The sequence below is a fragment of the Mytilus trossulus genome, chromosome 11 (genome assembly GCF_036588685.1).
Source record: "Mytilus trossulus isolate FHL-02 chromosome 11, PNRI_Mtr1.1.1.hap1, whole genome shotgun sequence".
Taxonomy (NCBI): Eukaryota; Metazoa; Mollusca; class Bivalvia; order Mytilida; family Mytilidae; genus Mytilus; species Mytilus trossulus.
Window position 1 is genome coordinate 66,658,325 of NC_086383.1, and position 15,378 is coordinate 66,673,702.

Sequence of the window (15,378 nt, forward strand, 5' to 3'; positions counted from 1 at the left end):
CAGTTTTCCATCAGAAGCTTTATTTTGGCTAGCATACCAATTGCTTATATATTTAGTTTGAATTAATTTGCTAGATATGTTAAAAAATTTATATTGTCCGAAATGTTTTACTTCTTGTTTAATTTCAAAAACTTCTAATACTTTTTTAGCAAATGAGAACCAAGAAGTTATGTTAGATTTGTGAAGCTCTTGGCTGCATTTATAAGCATCTTTCAATAGACTGAATTCAGTTGTAAGATTTTCACAATTTTATAATTGACTTTACAATATCATAATGTAAGGGGAAACGCCCCAGTTCTGACAATACAGCAAAATTGACACTCCTTTTGTGTACACCAAGTACAAATTAAGAAAATTTAAGATGGAGATTCTCACACTTAAGATATGATCTGCTAATTAAACAACAAAAATGCGAAAAGAAAAACAATCTTTCGTGAGGGGTGTATATTAAATAACATGTGACATTATGCTGTTGATCAGGATGGGAAAACTCCACAGGAATCATTCAGTTGCAATCAAATAGACAGTTAAATAAACCTTAATAGATTTTGGTTATTATACATGGGTGCATACAGATCAAAATTAAAGATAATTTTTTTTCTTTTTATTGTCAAATCAAATATTAAATATACATAACGGTGGCATTACAAAAAAGTCACTTTTTACCGATATTTTACTGTGTATTCATAATTGGATTTGACATTCATTGTGTATTATAACATTGTGTGAAGGAGGATTACATATTCAACTCGATCCTTTGGAGGTGTGCCTACATTGACAGAATTTATATTGATACAGATACAGTTACACACAGAATGACATCATCATGACCGAAAGACAGGACCAAATGAAAAATGCTAATAAGTTTTTCATTTCTCAAAGGATTAATCTCAAATTTGAAAGATAATAAGATTTTATCATTTGATATATAGATTAAGGAATATTTAATAAATTTTTTTTCAAGAAACGTGAAAAAAAACGTGACAAGACCAACGCTGATAATGACAGGACCAACATCTACAATGACAGAACCATGCAAATACACAAGACATACAAATAGATTTTTTTAAATGAATTTACACTTTTATTGAATAAAAAAGTGTAATATCTTTAATTAATATTCTTTAATATTGTTATAAGTAGTATATAACACTATAAAAAGTAGCAAAACACCATAAAAATCTTTTTCTCAGGATATATCAGTTTGTTTTGGGGATATAATGTTTTTTTCGTATTTCTCGAGAAATCGTGGTACCGTATTAAGATGATAACACAATATTGACTGGTGTACCCCTATTTTTGAAATTTTTAATCTTTGAGTATGTTTGTTTTGTTGATGCATCGTTGACAATGTAATGGAATTTGATGCGACTGTCATACAAGTGAGAGGTTTAGCTAGCTATAAAACCAGGTTCAATCCACAATTTTCTACATTAGAAAATGCCTGTACCAAGTCAGGAATATGACAGTTGTTATCCATTCGTTTGATGTGCTTGGACTTTTGATTTTGCCTTTTGATTTTGGACTTTCCTTTTTGAATTTTCCTCGGAGTTCAATATTTTTGTGTTTTTACTTTTTATTGAATAAATTGTGTGGTTATAAAATACCTGAATTTTGTTTGTTTGTTTGAAATAAAAACAAAAATTCTGATTCCTGCATATATGTTAAAGATCAATAAAACATATTTGCCCGAAACACATGCTCTGAACCCCTAATCTACAAAACCCTCAAAACAAGAATGATTATTACAAACGTCTTTGAAAATGGGTTTTACGCAATCGTTTAATATTCTTTAAAATTTCCATGAGCTTAGTATAGATTGTGTACAAATATTGATTTCAGATTTCCATTCCGATTTTCACAAAATGATCACACGTTCAAATCATGATATGAAAAAAATGATTGCATAATCTTTCCATGGCGGAGTCGGTAGCAAAGAAAGTTTAAAGATTTCTATACGGGTAAGAAAATTAAAACTGTAGACAGAAACACATACATTTCATTGCAAAGAACTATACCAATATTAGTTTTGATATAAAGAACAATTTAGCAAGAAAATATGTATTACGACCCTCTCCCACCTTGATGAGGGAATATCTGTATGTCTGCTTGAATTGTAAAACAAAAACAAGTTTCGTCATCTGATCTGCACACGTGAATTCAGAATCACTCAAGTAGGACTTTTTAACATCTAAATACATATTTTGAACTTCAACAATTGCCATTCTGAAGCGATCTAGATGGGTTCACAGAGTACGGAATAATAATAAAATCAAATAGAAAATAGAAAAAATACTTATACCTAAATAAGATGAATCTTTGAATAATGTATCTAATGAACCTGTTTCAAAAAGTTATATTAATCAAACAAAGTAAAAAAAGGTTGTAGATAATAATCCACAATTTTCCAGAAATTCAAAACTTGGACATACATCGGAATTTCCATATGCTTAATTTAGATTTTTAAATAAAAATAGAATTTAAATTTCCATTTACCTTTTTTTAGAAATTATCCCTTCATGTCAAAGTGATCTTGAAAGGTAGGCCTTTTATTAGTTAAAGAATGGAGCAACGAAGATTTTACAGGTAAGAAGAATAAAAAAATAGACAGAAACACAAACTATTTAAATTGATTTAACTTTATATAGCAGTAACATTGTATAGTTTATTTTTATTTTTAATATGTTTTATGAATACCTTTTTTTTCTTCTTAAATTATTTGTTTTCTTTTTTCTAAAATATTTGATTTTCTCTCTATATTTTGTCTTTTCTCTTGAAGACTTGCTTGTAATCTCACTTCTATAATAACACGTGTTTTTCTTCTTTTTTCTTCTAAAATAATTCGTTTAGTTATGTTTTCTTCTTCTACAATTTCTTACAGTCTTTGGTTTGAAATAAGATATTTTATGTCTTTGAGGATAAATTCAATCTTGTGAAATTTCTTGTAAAATTACTTATATTTTTCTTCCAAACTTACTTGTATTACCTTAATCTCTTCTAAGTTACTTGTATTACTCCTTTTAATATCTCAAAAGATTTGTTTTATTCTTTTTCTTTTGATTTTACTTTTGTTCTCTTTATTCTTGGATTACCTGGTAATTATAGAAAGTGATGGAAAATACAAATGTTTTTACTGATTGAAACTTGGGGGCAAAAATGTAAAAATAAAAAAATTGTTTCTTAATTAGTTCGTTTATATGGCTTTTGCTATTGCAGAAACTGATTTACAAGGACGACTATTGGATCATGTCAAAGAGAACTAAGAATTTGAACGTGGACCCTAATAATACAGAAAAGAAATGCGAACCATGTATATATTTCGAAAAGAACGTAGCTGCCACCTGCATATGTTTTCAATGCAAAGAGTACATGTGCAGTGATTGTAGAAGTCATCACCTGTCCCAAAAACAAAGCAAATCTCATCAAATTAAATCCTTTGAAGACATGTTGATGTGTGGACCTTGCCATAAGAATGGAAGAAAGGCTGTGGCCTCTTCATTTTGTCAGGATTGTGCTGATCCAGAGGCTCTGTGTACCTCATGTGCAGATCATCATAAAGCATCCAAGATGACAAAAGAACACCGAATATCTTCTGATATGGATACCTATCTTATTCGGTAAAATATTGATAATTAAAAAAACCTTAAACAGATCAATTTGATACACCAAGTGTCAAAAGAAGACGACAAAATATGACCTGTAACACGTGTAAAAATTAGATAACGAAAATACCCAACAACTCCAAGGAAAATCAAAATTTCTTTAACAAATGCTAAATCAAAATCTCAGACATCAAACTACTGTCATATTCCTGATTTGGTACAGACATATATTATTGTCAGTTTCAAAACGAGTTTTAAAAGATAATTAAAATTAAAACTAAATGATATCATCAAATATTGAAAAATAGAAACCAAACAATCTTTTCGTTTCAAATTTGATTTATGTAGCAAAACAATAATTTCTATTTAAAGCTGGGGTCACACATTCACGATTTTTACTACCGTTCTTGATAGGACCATTCCCGATTAAAATTTATTAAAAGTCTGATCAAGATCCTGTGAATCGTGGATGGAAATTCAAACTTAAATTAAAATTTGTAAAAAAAATAATTTGATCACGACAACAATCAGATAGTATTCAGGAAGCACCGATATTCAACCGTTTCTAAGCGAATTAGTCCCGATAATACCGTTCTGAATCCGCTTCTAATCCGATTTGTATTTTTCGCCAGGTAAAATTCGACCGAGTCTGTCACGACTGCGTCCCGACTCTACCGAATGTTATCCGACTGAGATCAGACAGTGACCGGACAGTGAACCGACGCTGACGGAAGTTATCCGTTCGAAAACTGTCGGCATATTCGGGATGATCAAGTACTGTCGGAACGTAATCCTATCATAGTCCGCTCTATCGCATTGCAAACGGCTTTGTCTGGTCTCAGTCGTATTGTATTCTGTAATTGTCGGGACTCTGACGTGGGTATCATTGACGAATTTCGTATTAATAACGGGACTGTTTCGGAACGGTTTCGGCAAAAAACGGTTCGCAATCGACAAGATCTGGATGCAATCTGGACTCAATCGGCAGAAAAACAACTATGAAAAATTACTCCGGACCATTCCCGTTCCACAGGACACCGTCCAGAATACACAAGACATTGTTCGGAATTCGATCCGATACAGCAGAATCTGTCACGACATAGCCACGATTGTAATCCGACTAGACAAAATCGGCTGAGTTGCCCCGAATGTTACGGGACGCACCTAACTGTCGGGATGCTTTGCCGAACTATTCGGACCCTTCCCGATCCGTAGGAATCTGTTACGAACTAAAACGAATGCGTTCAGACAATGATAGGACATTCCAGATAATTGAGGATACTAATCCGACTTTTTCACTTTTCGTGTCGTATTGCTGTCTGATCTCAATCGGGAGCAATAATCGGCAATGTGTGAACCCCGCATTACAATGGACATATGTCAGTTGATTATACATAAGAGACTCATTAAAAATTAAACTAATGCATATTTATCTAATATTATTATACGTAAAACGAAAATACCCTTATTTTAAGATTTTGAAACGACAATATTACAGAACTACCGGAGCAAAACTAACAGCATATTCTTCCTATAGAAATACACCCTACTATACTTTATTATGGTCGTTTCAACTTTATATTCGAACACGTCACCGCTGAGTATTTTGTAGACAGTTAGCCTATCTGGCGTGCATAATTTAAATCCTGACATCTTTGATGAGTTTATATTTACTCTCCCCGATGACATGGATAAAATTCGACTTTTGGTATATATATATATTATTTGCTTTAAAATAGATTTCATCTACAAGAGGACCACACCAGAGATGTTATATTATCAGGTATGCTACTGATCTATATGATATCTAAGCAAAAACAAAAAATATTTACTTTAAGGCTCGGTTGTCTCTGCCTTTGTACTGACATAACTCAAGTGATCCGAAATGCACCATTGAATACTAATTAGGAGTCTAAAATACATAAGATTCTAACTCCCTCAGGCATAGTTATATTTCGTTTACTGTTATATTTACGTTCCCTTTCGTCATGTAGCTCCTCGAGTATTCAAATATTTGTACATTATTCGCTTCAACGTGTTTGGATAGATTTCACAAACATGCAATATCAATTATGAAAGTTATGCAACCTTCTACATGAATCAAAGGAATATGTATCATAAAACTATAATATTTATGCAATTTCTATGATAAAATTAATCAAATTGATATGTTGATCAAGCTCGTATCAATGAAATAAAAACATTGCAACATATTAGAATCATTAAGAACATAGATAGGTAATATTCAAATCAACACCTTATTAAAAATCCCTTTAAAAAATATAACTGAAAATTACAACAAGCGATTGTTTTATGCTTGTCTCTACCAATGAGCATTTTACAAAGTGAAAATGATTGGTAAATAATGATACTATGGCAATTTTTTCTGTTACAGATGGAGATGTAAACCAATCACTTTGTGAGCCATGTGGAAGAAAAAATGAAACGAAACAAACTACAAATGAATGTAAAAGATGCAGTACTAAGTTATGTCAGGTCTGTTATGAACTTCACGAGTCGCTTAAAAAGTGTCCAAACGATGGCAGTAAAGACACACAGGAGTCATTGAAACGCAAACGTGACAATGAATCTGATAAAACAGATATAAAGCAGGACGAGCAAGATAATAAAAAATCCAAAATATCAGGCGATACCACAATTATTACACAACAAAGTAAGCGCCACAGTGGTTTACCATGCAAACGTTGCAGAGATGAAGATAAAACACAAGAAGCAACTTTTTATTGCACTGACTGCGAAATTCCTCTTTGCTCAGAATGTTCTGATATCCACAAGACTAACAACAAGACGAAACATCATTCAATATCCAATGATGTAATAAGTTGCATACTTATGTAAGTTTATATAACAATCTATATGAAAACAAAAATGCTTTTCTCCACATTTTAGTAATGCAATGGAATTATATGCAACTGTCATAAAAATGAGAGGTATATATAACTTTAAAGTAGGTTTAATCCACCATTTTCTACATAAGGAAATGCACGAAGCACGTCAGGATACTGACAGTTGTTTTCCATTCTATTGATGCGTTTGAGCTTTGATTTTGACAAATGATTTTTAGGGACTTTTGTTTTGAATTTTCCTTCGAGACGAGTTTGGTTTTTGTGTTATTTTACTATATATCAAAATAATTAATCATTTATACGTATTTATGACATTAAAAAAATACACAATTGTTAATTTTGTTACCCGTATTACAATCTGAAATCTCAAATAATTCCGATAATTTTTTTAAACAAGTATTCTTTGTCACGGTTAATGAAATCTATTGTTATATTGTAGGTCAGAAAAACGCAGAAACGAAGGTGAACAGTCGAAAGCTATAGAAGTAATTCCGATGGAAATAGAAAGTGATGCATGTACCATCACAAGTAATGGCATATCCTTATGTCTTTTATTTCTTTACTAAAAATAAACCTACAACTTCGAACTTTCAATGTGTTTTAATAAAATACAGTATCATTTTTTTCATATTTAAAGCACATGAATTTTGTTTGTTTATCTTAATTTTAATTCACCTTGGTTTTTTAATTATGAATGAAATGTTGAGGTGAGTTTAAAGAAATTATGATTTGTACATATCTTGGATTCCACACGTTTTTCTGGATTTACCTTCACCAGGAACGCTCAAACCTAAAAAATACTTTTAAGATTGTATGGGTGTCTTTCGCCATTATGGATTGTAAAAAGCAGAGAATCTAAGGTCCAGATTTTCAATCAAGTAAGCAAAATTTGCTACAAGAATATATAAAAAATGTGAAAGAAAAAAATTATAAGATTAAAATTCATAAATATTAATATTTTTACAAGTGTAGACTTTTTTGATTGATTTTCAATGTTTTTAAATTGACTTTTAAGGGGAGGTAACTTTAAAATAGTGCATTTCTGAAGGAATCTACATGGAATTTTGCTATTTTGTATTTTAGCTAGGAAAAAAAACACACGTCTTTTCTTTTGATATTCTCAAAGCATTTTTTTTAAAGCTATCTTCTAGTATAAAGTAAAATCTTCTAGTATTTTATTTTACAATTTTATCATTTAGTTTAGCTTCTAATCAAATAATGATGTTTTTTTTTTTTTAATTTCCTGTTGAATCCATACATAATGTGTCAATTTATCACAACCTTGAGTAAATGTGCGGTGACCTATCATTTGTATTATATTTTTTAACATATATCAACTTGAACTACGTTTTGGAAAAGTATAATCAAATTCAATCATTTTTTTATTATACCACCTTAAACCAGGGGTATGTATACTCGTAGAAACGTTAGGAGCTATATGACATAAGAAGACATATAGTTCTTTTATAATTTGTTAATGTATCAATAAACGATGAATATTTCATTAATACGATATCTTAATTTTAAGGTGCAGAAGGTGTGAGTATTGAAAAATCAAGCGATTTGTGTGATCCTTGCTTTTACCAAAAGAAAGAAATCAAAGGCTCATATTTCTGCGCAGATTGTGACGAAAGGTTTTGCGAAGATTGTATGAAATTTCACCAGGTAGAAAAGAATAATGCCAACCATAAAGTCACGAGTATATCTAAAGTTATAATATATTGCGTCACATGCCGAATGCTTGAAAAGAATATCGAAGCTTCAGTTTGTTGCTTAGATTGCAAAGATTCCAAGCCATTATGTAGTCCATGTGCACAAAGGCACACAGCGATGAAAACAACAAGAGGTCATAATATATCATCGGATTTGGACCATCTTCGTTTAAGGTAATTTAAAAAGTATTTAAAAAATCGTATTGTCTGTTTCTCTAAGTAATGGAAACATACCAGTTCAGAGAATGTAAAAATATAACGGTGTACTAAATAAATTATTACATAAATTACGCACATCACCACGAATTCAGGGTTTCAACATGATAAAAGAGGGACGAAAGATACCAATCAAACTCATAAATCGTTTACTCATAAATTCAGCATACATCTGTTCATCTTCTATAAAACAGAGACGAAAAAAAAAGGATATTCCAAGTTGAAAACATACTGACAGTGTTTTGGAAGGCGAATAGAAGCGAGGTTGCATTTGCATTTGGGTAATTTGGTATGTTCGAAAACAACATAACAGATTGTTAAACATGAATAAAAATGCATGTTTGTAAATGTAGTGAACGTTTCATTTTCATTATGAACAGTTAATGAATATAAATCAAACGGAGCATGGATTTAATTTGAAACGTTGTAAAATGATTTTGATTTTTTTTTTTAAGTCTAAGGCAGATGGCAAACCCACCAGAATGGATGGACGTCGTGAAAATGGCATTAGACTCAAGCCTTATCATACAGACAACTCAACCGGTAATGGAAATATATCATAGATACAATGACGATTTTTTAGAAAATATGAACAAAATGATACTGTCAGTTCGAATACTATTCGTTTATTACATTATTAATTACGAAGAGGTTCATTGCAAGGCTTTAAAAACAAGTCACATAGAGCTTCATATTTGACGAATACATTGAATAATTATGTAAATATAAATATAACGAAGCAATGCTACGAAATTACATACATGTTGACAGCATCTTCCTCGGTTATGTTAATCAAAGTCGTAGCCGGTTAAACTTCACCACTAAAAGATTATTAGCAGTTGAAGGCATGCATTGGTTGAGTTTCTTGATTAGATTATACATTTAAAATACTCATTTGCATGCGGCTGTCATACAAGTGGGAGGTTAAGTTGGATATAAAATTAATTTTGGTTTAATCAACCGTTTCCTGTACATTTGAAATGTCTGTACCAAGCCAGAAAACGACAGTTGTTATCCATTCGACTTGTGTGTTTAAGCTTTTGATTTGCCATTTGCTTACTAGGGACTTTCCGTTTAGAACTCTCCACGGAGTTCGGTATTTTTGTTATTTTACTTTTTTCATATAACATATATAACTATCGAAATCTATAACAAAGTAGTTTCGATTTAACATTGTTTTTAAACAACAACAACAACAACAACAACAACAACATCAACTTCTACATAGACAATAGTTACTGTTTAGTGTCTTTAAATATTAGCTGTAATTGTACGAGGCTAAGAAACAGGTGTAATGCGAGCTTTAGCGAGCTACTACTCCTGTTTCGAGCCGAGTACAAATACAGCTGATATTTAAAGACACTAACTAGCTAGTGTCTCTATCCTGCAATTAATTCTGTATATTGTTTGTGATTTGAAAGACACAAACACTCACATTTTTGACATTTATTTTCGATTTAAAATCCCTTGATGCTTGCGTAGTAATATTAAAATCACACATTCAGCTGAAGACGGGTTCGCAAAAAAAAAAGAATCTCGAATGGTCAACAATAAAACATTTGCATATGATATGATTTCAACAGTAAAAACAAATAAGAGAACATTGTCCAATTTGAAACAGAAATGTACAATGTGTCCTACGTTTCAGAATTTTGAACTAAATTTGACATTCACTTAACATGCATGCTGAAATCGACATGATTGAATTTGTTACACATGTAAACTTTCAAGTTTTGAAATCGATGATTGTCATCTTAAAAAATACTGCTGTTCAAGTTAGTCTGTGATCAGAAAATTAGTTTAATTCTGATTGCTGTAAAAAAAGTTTGAAAACAAACAGAATGTATAAAAGTAAACCTTTATAGTTCGCATTAGAATGCTAATGCAATATACATTCTGAGGTCACGCAGGTTCATTCAACACTAGTTCGGCAGTGGGCGGAGCTTTAAAGCGATATCTGTATAGTATGCAGATACAGCATAGCGATATCTGTAGGGCTGTATCTGTATAGTAGGACACCCAATTGCAGGATAATATAATTTATTAGAGTCTCACCTCTTTATAATTTTAGGTAAAACCAACAAAAATTAACAAACCACCATATTCAACAGAATGCAGATCAAACAGAATATCACTTCAGTGGCTAATGACTGGGTCATTGTTGGACCACGAGACGTTTCAAATAATTTTTAAAGAATCCCCCGAGACCCAAAGCGCTATATGGAAAACTTACAACACTGAATCATGCTTCCAACCACACATCGAAATACTCGGGCTTACTCCAAAAACGTCGTATATATTCAAAGTAAGGATAGTTAACAAAAGAACAGGAGAGGAATTCCCATTCACAGACGAAAGTGAACTTATAAAAACCCAAGAATCTCCAGCTAAGCATGTTTTAAAGAAGGCAAGAAAAACGAAAGCAGGTTCACCTGCAGTTTACACACTACCGATAAAGGAAAACCGTTCTGCAAGGAATGTGAAAGCGAAAACAAGAAAATTTTATTTAGGTAATCATTGCTTTTTATTTATTGTAAAATATTTTGACTCAGAAACGACTCAAATTGCTCGTGAATATTTGATTACTGCAACAGAATAAACAATGCTTTAACTACTGTAAAATGTTTAACCATGTTTAGTTCAAAGTCAAATTAGAAGCTAGATTCATTTTTGACGTTTGGGGACATACTTTCTATCCCGTTGATATCGCTTCCCTTGTCTTGTCACAGCATGGTTTTTCCTAGCCATACTTCGGGTCAGATCTATAACGCGAAGATGTCAAGTCATAAAGATGGCATATTTTTGTATTGATATTGATCACTCCATTGGGTCTTTTCATCGGAAATGAACACATTTATACTAAAACCAGTTGTTTGCATAAAATGGGTTCAGTTCTTCTCACATATTTCATGATGGTATGTTACTAATCACATAACGGGAGGGATTGTGCTTGATTTGCATATGATGAAGACACAATCTTTCAATCGGTTTGATTGAGGTCTGGGGATGGCTTGTTAGTAACTGCTTGTAGTCCTTTGTTAATTTGTGTATCATTGCAATTTAGCTTAGCTTCTTTTGTTACTTATTTTGACATTGGAGTCGGAATTTTCTACATAGCTAGATGTATAAGTTGATATCTCACTTAACCTGTTTAACCCGCCACATTTTGGCGCTTGTCCCAAGCAGGAGCCTCTGGCCTTTGTTAGTCTTGTATGATTTTTTTTTAAGTTTTAGTTCATTTATATCTTTATGAGTTTAGTATGACGTTCATTTTCACTTAACAAACTCACATTTCTATTTAGGGGCAAGCTGAAGCCCATCTCCAGGTGCGGGATTTTCTCGCTTTTTGAAGACTCTTTGATGGCCTTTTAATTTTATGATTTGTGATCGGGTTGTTGTCTCTTTAACACATTCCATTCCCCATGTCCATTCTCAAATGGAACACATCGTGACGTCATGTAGATAAAAGCTTCATTTCATATGACGTCGTTTAAAGATAGTTGTTTTATAGTCAAGTACGCTAGACTTCCTTTTTTCTAACTACGGCTCATCAATGGTGCTCAAAATATACAAGATTGAAAGGCCAAATTAATAACGAGCTTTCAGAGAACTAAAAACAAAACAATAAATCATTAATGGCTGCCAAACATGGTTCAAGCGGTCAATTAATTGAGGATAAACACCCTATATATCACAAATCATATGAGCCTGTAAAAAACATGGTATAAGTAATTGTATGTCAGCATATAAGTATTATTTTTTTGTACTTGAAAGATAAAGTCCACCTGCAGTTGCATGGACCCAGTGGTTGCAAAAATTCCATCAGGCATGTCAGGAGACTGTGATTAAGTGGTTGTCGATTTAGCTGAGTTGCATGTTTGATTTTCGTTCATTTTGTTGAACATTTATTAGACAGTTAATTAGTTCTCTCGTTTGAATTGTTTTTACATATATGATTTAGGGTCCTTTTATAACTGACTATGCGGTATATGCTTTCCTCATTGTTGAAGTCCGTACGATGCCCAGTAGCTGATAATTTCTGCTTCATTTGGTCACTTGTGGGAGTTGTCTAATAGGCAATTATACCAGATCCTCTTTTTTATGTATAATTTTAGATTGTAATTAAGTATGAGAGTAACACGATGTTCAAACTATGTGCATGGGTATGTTTCTATGATAAAAGTAGAGGAGGGAAAATAGATAGAGAGTGCATGCGCTAGCTAGTATATTTCACGTTTCATATTTTCTACCTGATGCTTTGCATAAATTATAAACGAATACAAACTTGCAATGCAAGTTTATATTTTGTAATTGTTGGTTTCCTTAAAAGCTTATAAAGTATAATTGCAGGTACAGAAAGCGTTGGTGTTGCTGAAAAAACGTTAATGATTGTGGGCGCTACTGGGTCTGGTAAAAGTACTCTTATAAATGCAATTGCTAACTATATCATTGGTGTGGAATGGGAAGATAATTTTAGATTCAATCTAGTTGATTTAGAACCTGAAGAAGAGAAAAGGTCAAGAAACGAGGTATTAGATCAAATTTGTTATTGATTTTGATATGATGATTATTAATAACGAATGATTAAAATTTTTTAGTCCGCTACTACACTTGATACACATTAAATCCTTCTTACGTAAATAAATGAACATATGATACATATAGATACTGCAATTGGACTTTTTTCAAGAGTAAAAACTTATTCATTGTATCTATAATTCAACTTTGTACTGGTTTGGCCTTATAAATATTTTGATATGAGCGTCACTGATGAGTCTTATGTAGACGAAACACGGGTCTGGCGTACTAAATCATAACCCTGATACCTTTGATAACTATGTACAAAATATACCCAAAATGGAAACTTCACTATGATTCTAACTAAATAAACGTACTTAAAAAATATGATTAAAGTTTTGTTTATTTGCAGGCCCAGTCACTCACTCAATGGGTCACATGTTATACATTGTATAGCAGTGTTTCTGATCGAATCAATTATACAGTTAATTTAATTGATACTCCGGGATTTGGTGACACCAGGGGCTTAGACCAAGATGCAAAAATTGTAGATCAAATACGCGAGCTTTTTACAGCAAAAGACCAAAAAGGAATTTCAACACTTGACGCTGTATGCTTCATCGTAAAGGCACCAGATGCAAGACTTACACCAACGCAAACATATATATTTGAGTCCATCTTATGCTTATTTGGAAATGATATCAAAGATAACATATGTACCCTCATCACATTTGCCGATGGACAAACACCACCAGTTTTATCAGGTATAAAAGCTTTGGGTGGAATACCATTGCCATGTGACATTTATTTTACTTTCAACAATTCTGCTTTGTATGCTGAAAATTCCGTGGGAGCAAATAACCAGATGTCATCCTTTTTCTGGCAAATGGGAATGAAAAGCTACCAAACTTTCTTCAGCCATGTAACAAACATGCAAACAAGAAGTTTATGGTTGACGGCAGAAGTACTCGAAAAGAGGCAAAAGCTTGAGAATACAATACATAATCTTCACCAGGAAATTGATGTTGGCCTTTCCAAAATAAATCTGCTGGAAGGAGAGGTAAAGCTGTTTTCAGAACATTCAAGGGACATTCTGGCAAACAAAAATTTTGAGTATACCGTGGAGGAGGATTATCAAGAAAAAATAGACTTGCAAGGTACCGGACAACATACAACCAATTGTCTAACTTGCAATTTCACCTGTCATGAATACTGCAGAATTCCAAACGATGATAAAAAGGCAGGATGTATAGCAATGAATAGCGAAGGGTCGTGCATGGAATGTCCAAAGGGATGCCATTGGTCAGAACATCATAACACACCTTTTGTCATCAAATGGTTTAAAAGGAAAGTAACAAAGCGTTATGAAGACATGAAAAGAAAGTACGAAGAAGCAACACAGAAAACATTGACCCAGGAACAAGTTTTAGATGAAATGAATCAAGACATCACAAAACAGGAGCAAGGAATACAAGTTATGCTAGTATTTATTTCAAAACTAACCAACAGACTGAAGGAAATTGCTCTACGGCCGGATCCGTTCAGCACTGTGGAGTATATAGATATCATGATTTCAAGTGAGGAAATGGAAAAGAAAAGTGGATTTGAAGGCCGAATAAATGCACTGAAAAAGTGCAGACAACGTGCACAATATGGGGATTCCGTACAAATATTTAGAGACAGAATTCAAAACACAAGGCAGTCGATTGCAGCGAGCGATATCGCAGAAGAATTGTTAGAAAGCGATACGTCGATTATAGGAAGAATCAAGCGTTTTTTTAGGCAGCAGTAAATGGCTGGTAGATACAATATAGTTAAAATACATTCCTGTTAATATATTTCTATTCGATTTCAGTACTTGTATACATGTTTTACGTATCTGTAATAATCGGTATATAGTTCTGCACCAGTGTGGTTAGAATGATAAATTGTAACACTTGTAAATATAAATGCTTAGTTGTTTAATTATGTGATGTTTACATATCATTTCATCAAAAATATGTTGTTATTTCGCTAGCTTTGGTTTTTGTAGCACACAGGTGTTGATGTGTTTTAGTTTTCTGTTTTAAGATGTAAGTAGACCAAATAAGGGTTGTACCAGTAACACGTGGCATGCTTACTAATCGCTTTATCGCTATTTACTACTTTTATGACATTAAGTGATGTAAGAGAATAAGAGTTGTTTGATTAACAACAAACGTTCGAACTTTAACTATAAAAAATTCATACCGGCCGTAAGGCACCTGTATAAAAAGCACCGACATGACAACTAGTTCATACCTATCCAAACGAAAAAAAAACACCCTGATTAATGACAATGCATAAACAAATAACAAGTAACACTTTAAGTTTGGTATCTTTGATAACTATTTACCACACTGGTTCGATGCCATTGCTGGTTGACGTTTCGTCCCCAAGGGTATCGCAAGCCCAGTAGTCAGCACTTCGGTGTAAACATGAATA

General features: G+C 32.5%; 2 protein-coding genes across 2 annotated transcripts; both read left to right on the forward strand.

The window, feature by feature from the left end:
- Positions 1–3,219: 3,219 nt before the first annotated feature.
- LOC134690251 (uncharacterized) lies at positions 3,220–7,035 on the forward strand. The gene is made up of 4 exons (XM_063550228.1): positions 3,220–3,617; positions 5,342–5,385; positions 5,998–6,457; positions 6,909–7,035. The coding sequence occupies exons 1-4, from the start codon at positions 3,247–3,249 to the stop codon at positions 7,033–7,035; spliced, it is 1,002 nt and encodes a 333-aa protein (XP_063406298.1). The 5' UTR covers positions 3,220–3,246.
- A 1,151-nt stretch (positions 7,036–8,186) lies between these two features.
- On the forward strand, positions 8,187–14,799 carry LOC134690561 (uncharacterized). The gene is made up of 5 exons (XM_063550516.1): positions 8,187–8,355; positions 8,853–8,940; positions 10,469–10,907; positions 12,748–12,926; positions 13,328–14,799. Exons 1-5 carry the CDS (start codon positions 8,207–8,209, stop codon positions 14,705–14,707), a joined length of 2,235 nt encoding a protein of 744 aa, XP_063406586.1. The 5' UTR covers positions 8,187–8,206; the 3' UTR covers positions 14,708–14,799.
- The last annotated feature ends 579 nt before the right edge of the window (positions 14,800–15,378 follow it).

Coding starts and splice junctions, on each gene's coding strand:
- LOC134690251 (XM_063550228.1), top strand. CDS start 3,247: ATGTCAAAGAGAACTAAGAATTTGAACGTGGACCCTAATAATACAGAA. Junction 3,618..5,341: donor ATGGATACCTATCTTATTCG/GTAAAATATTGA, acceptor GCTTTAAAATAG/ATTTCATCTACAAGAGGACC. Junction 6,458..6,908: donor GTAATAAGTTGCATACTTAT/GTAAGTTTATAT, acceptor GTTATATTGTAG/GTCAGAAAAACGCAGAAACG.
- LOC134690561 (XM_063550516.1), top strand. CDS start 8,207: ATGCTTGAAAAGAATATCGAAGCTTCAGTTTGTTGCTTAGATTGCAAA. Junction 10,908..12,747: donor AACAAGAAAATTTTATTTAG/GTAATCATTGCT, acceptor GTATAATTGCAG/GTACAGAAAGCGTTGGTGTT. Junction 12,927..13,327: donor AGAAAAGGTCAAGAAACGAG/GTATTAGATCAA, acceptor GTTTATTTGCAG/GCCCAGTCACTCACTCAATG.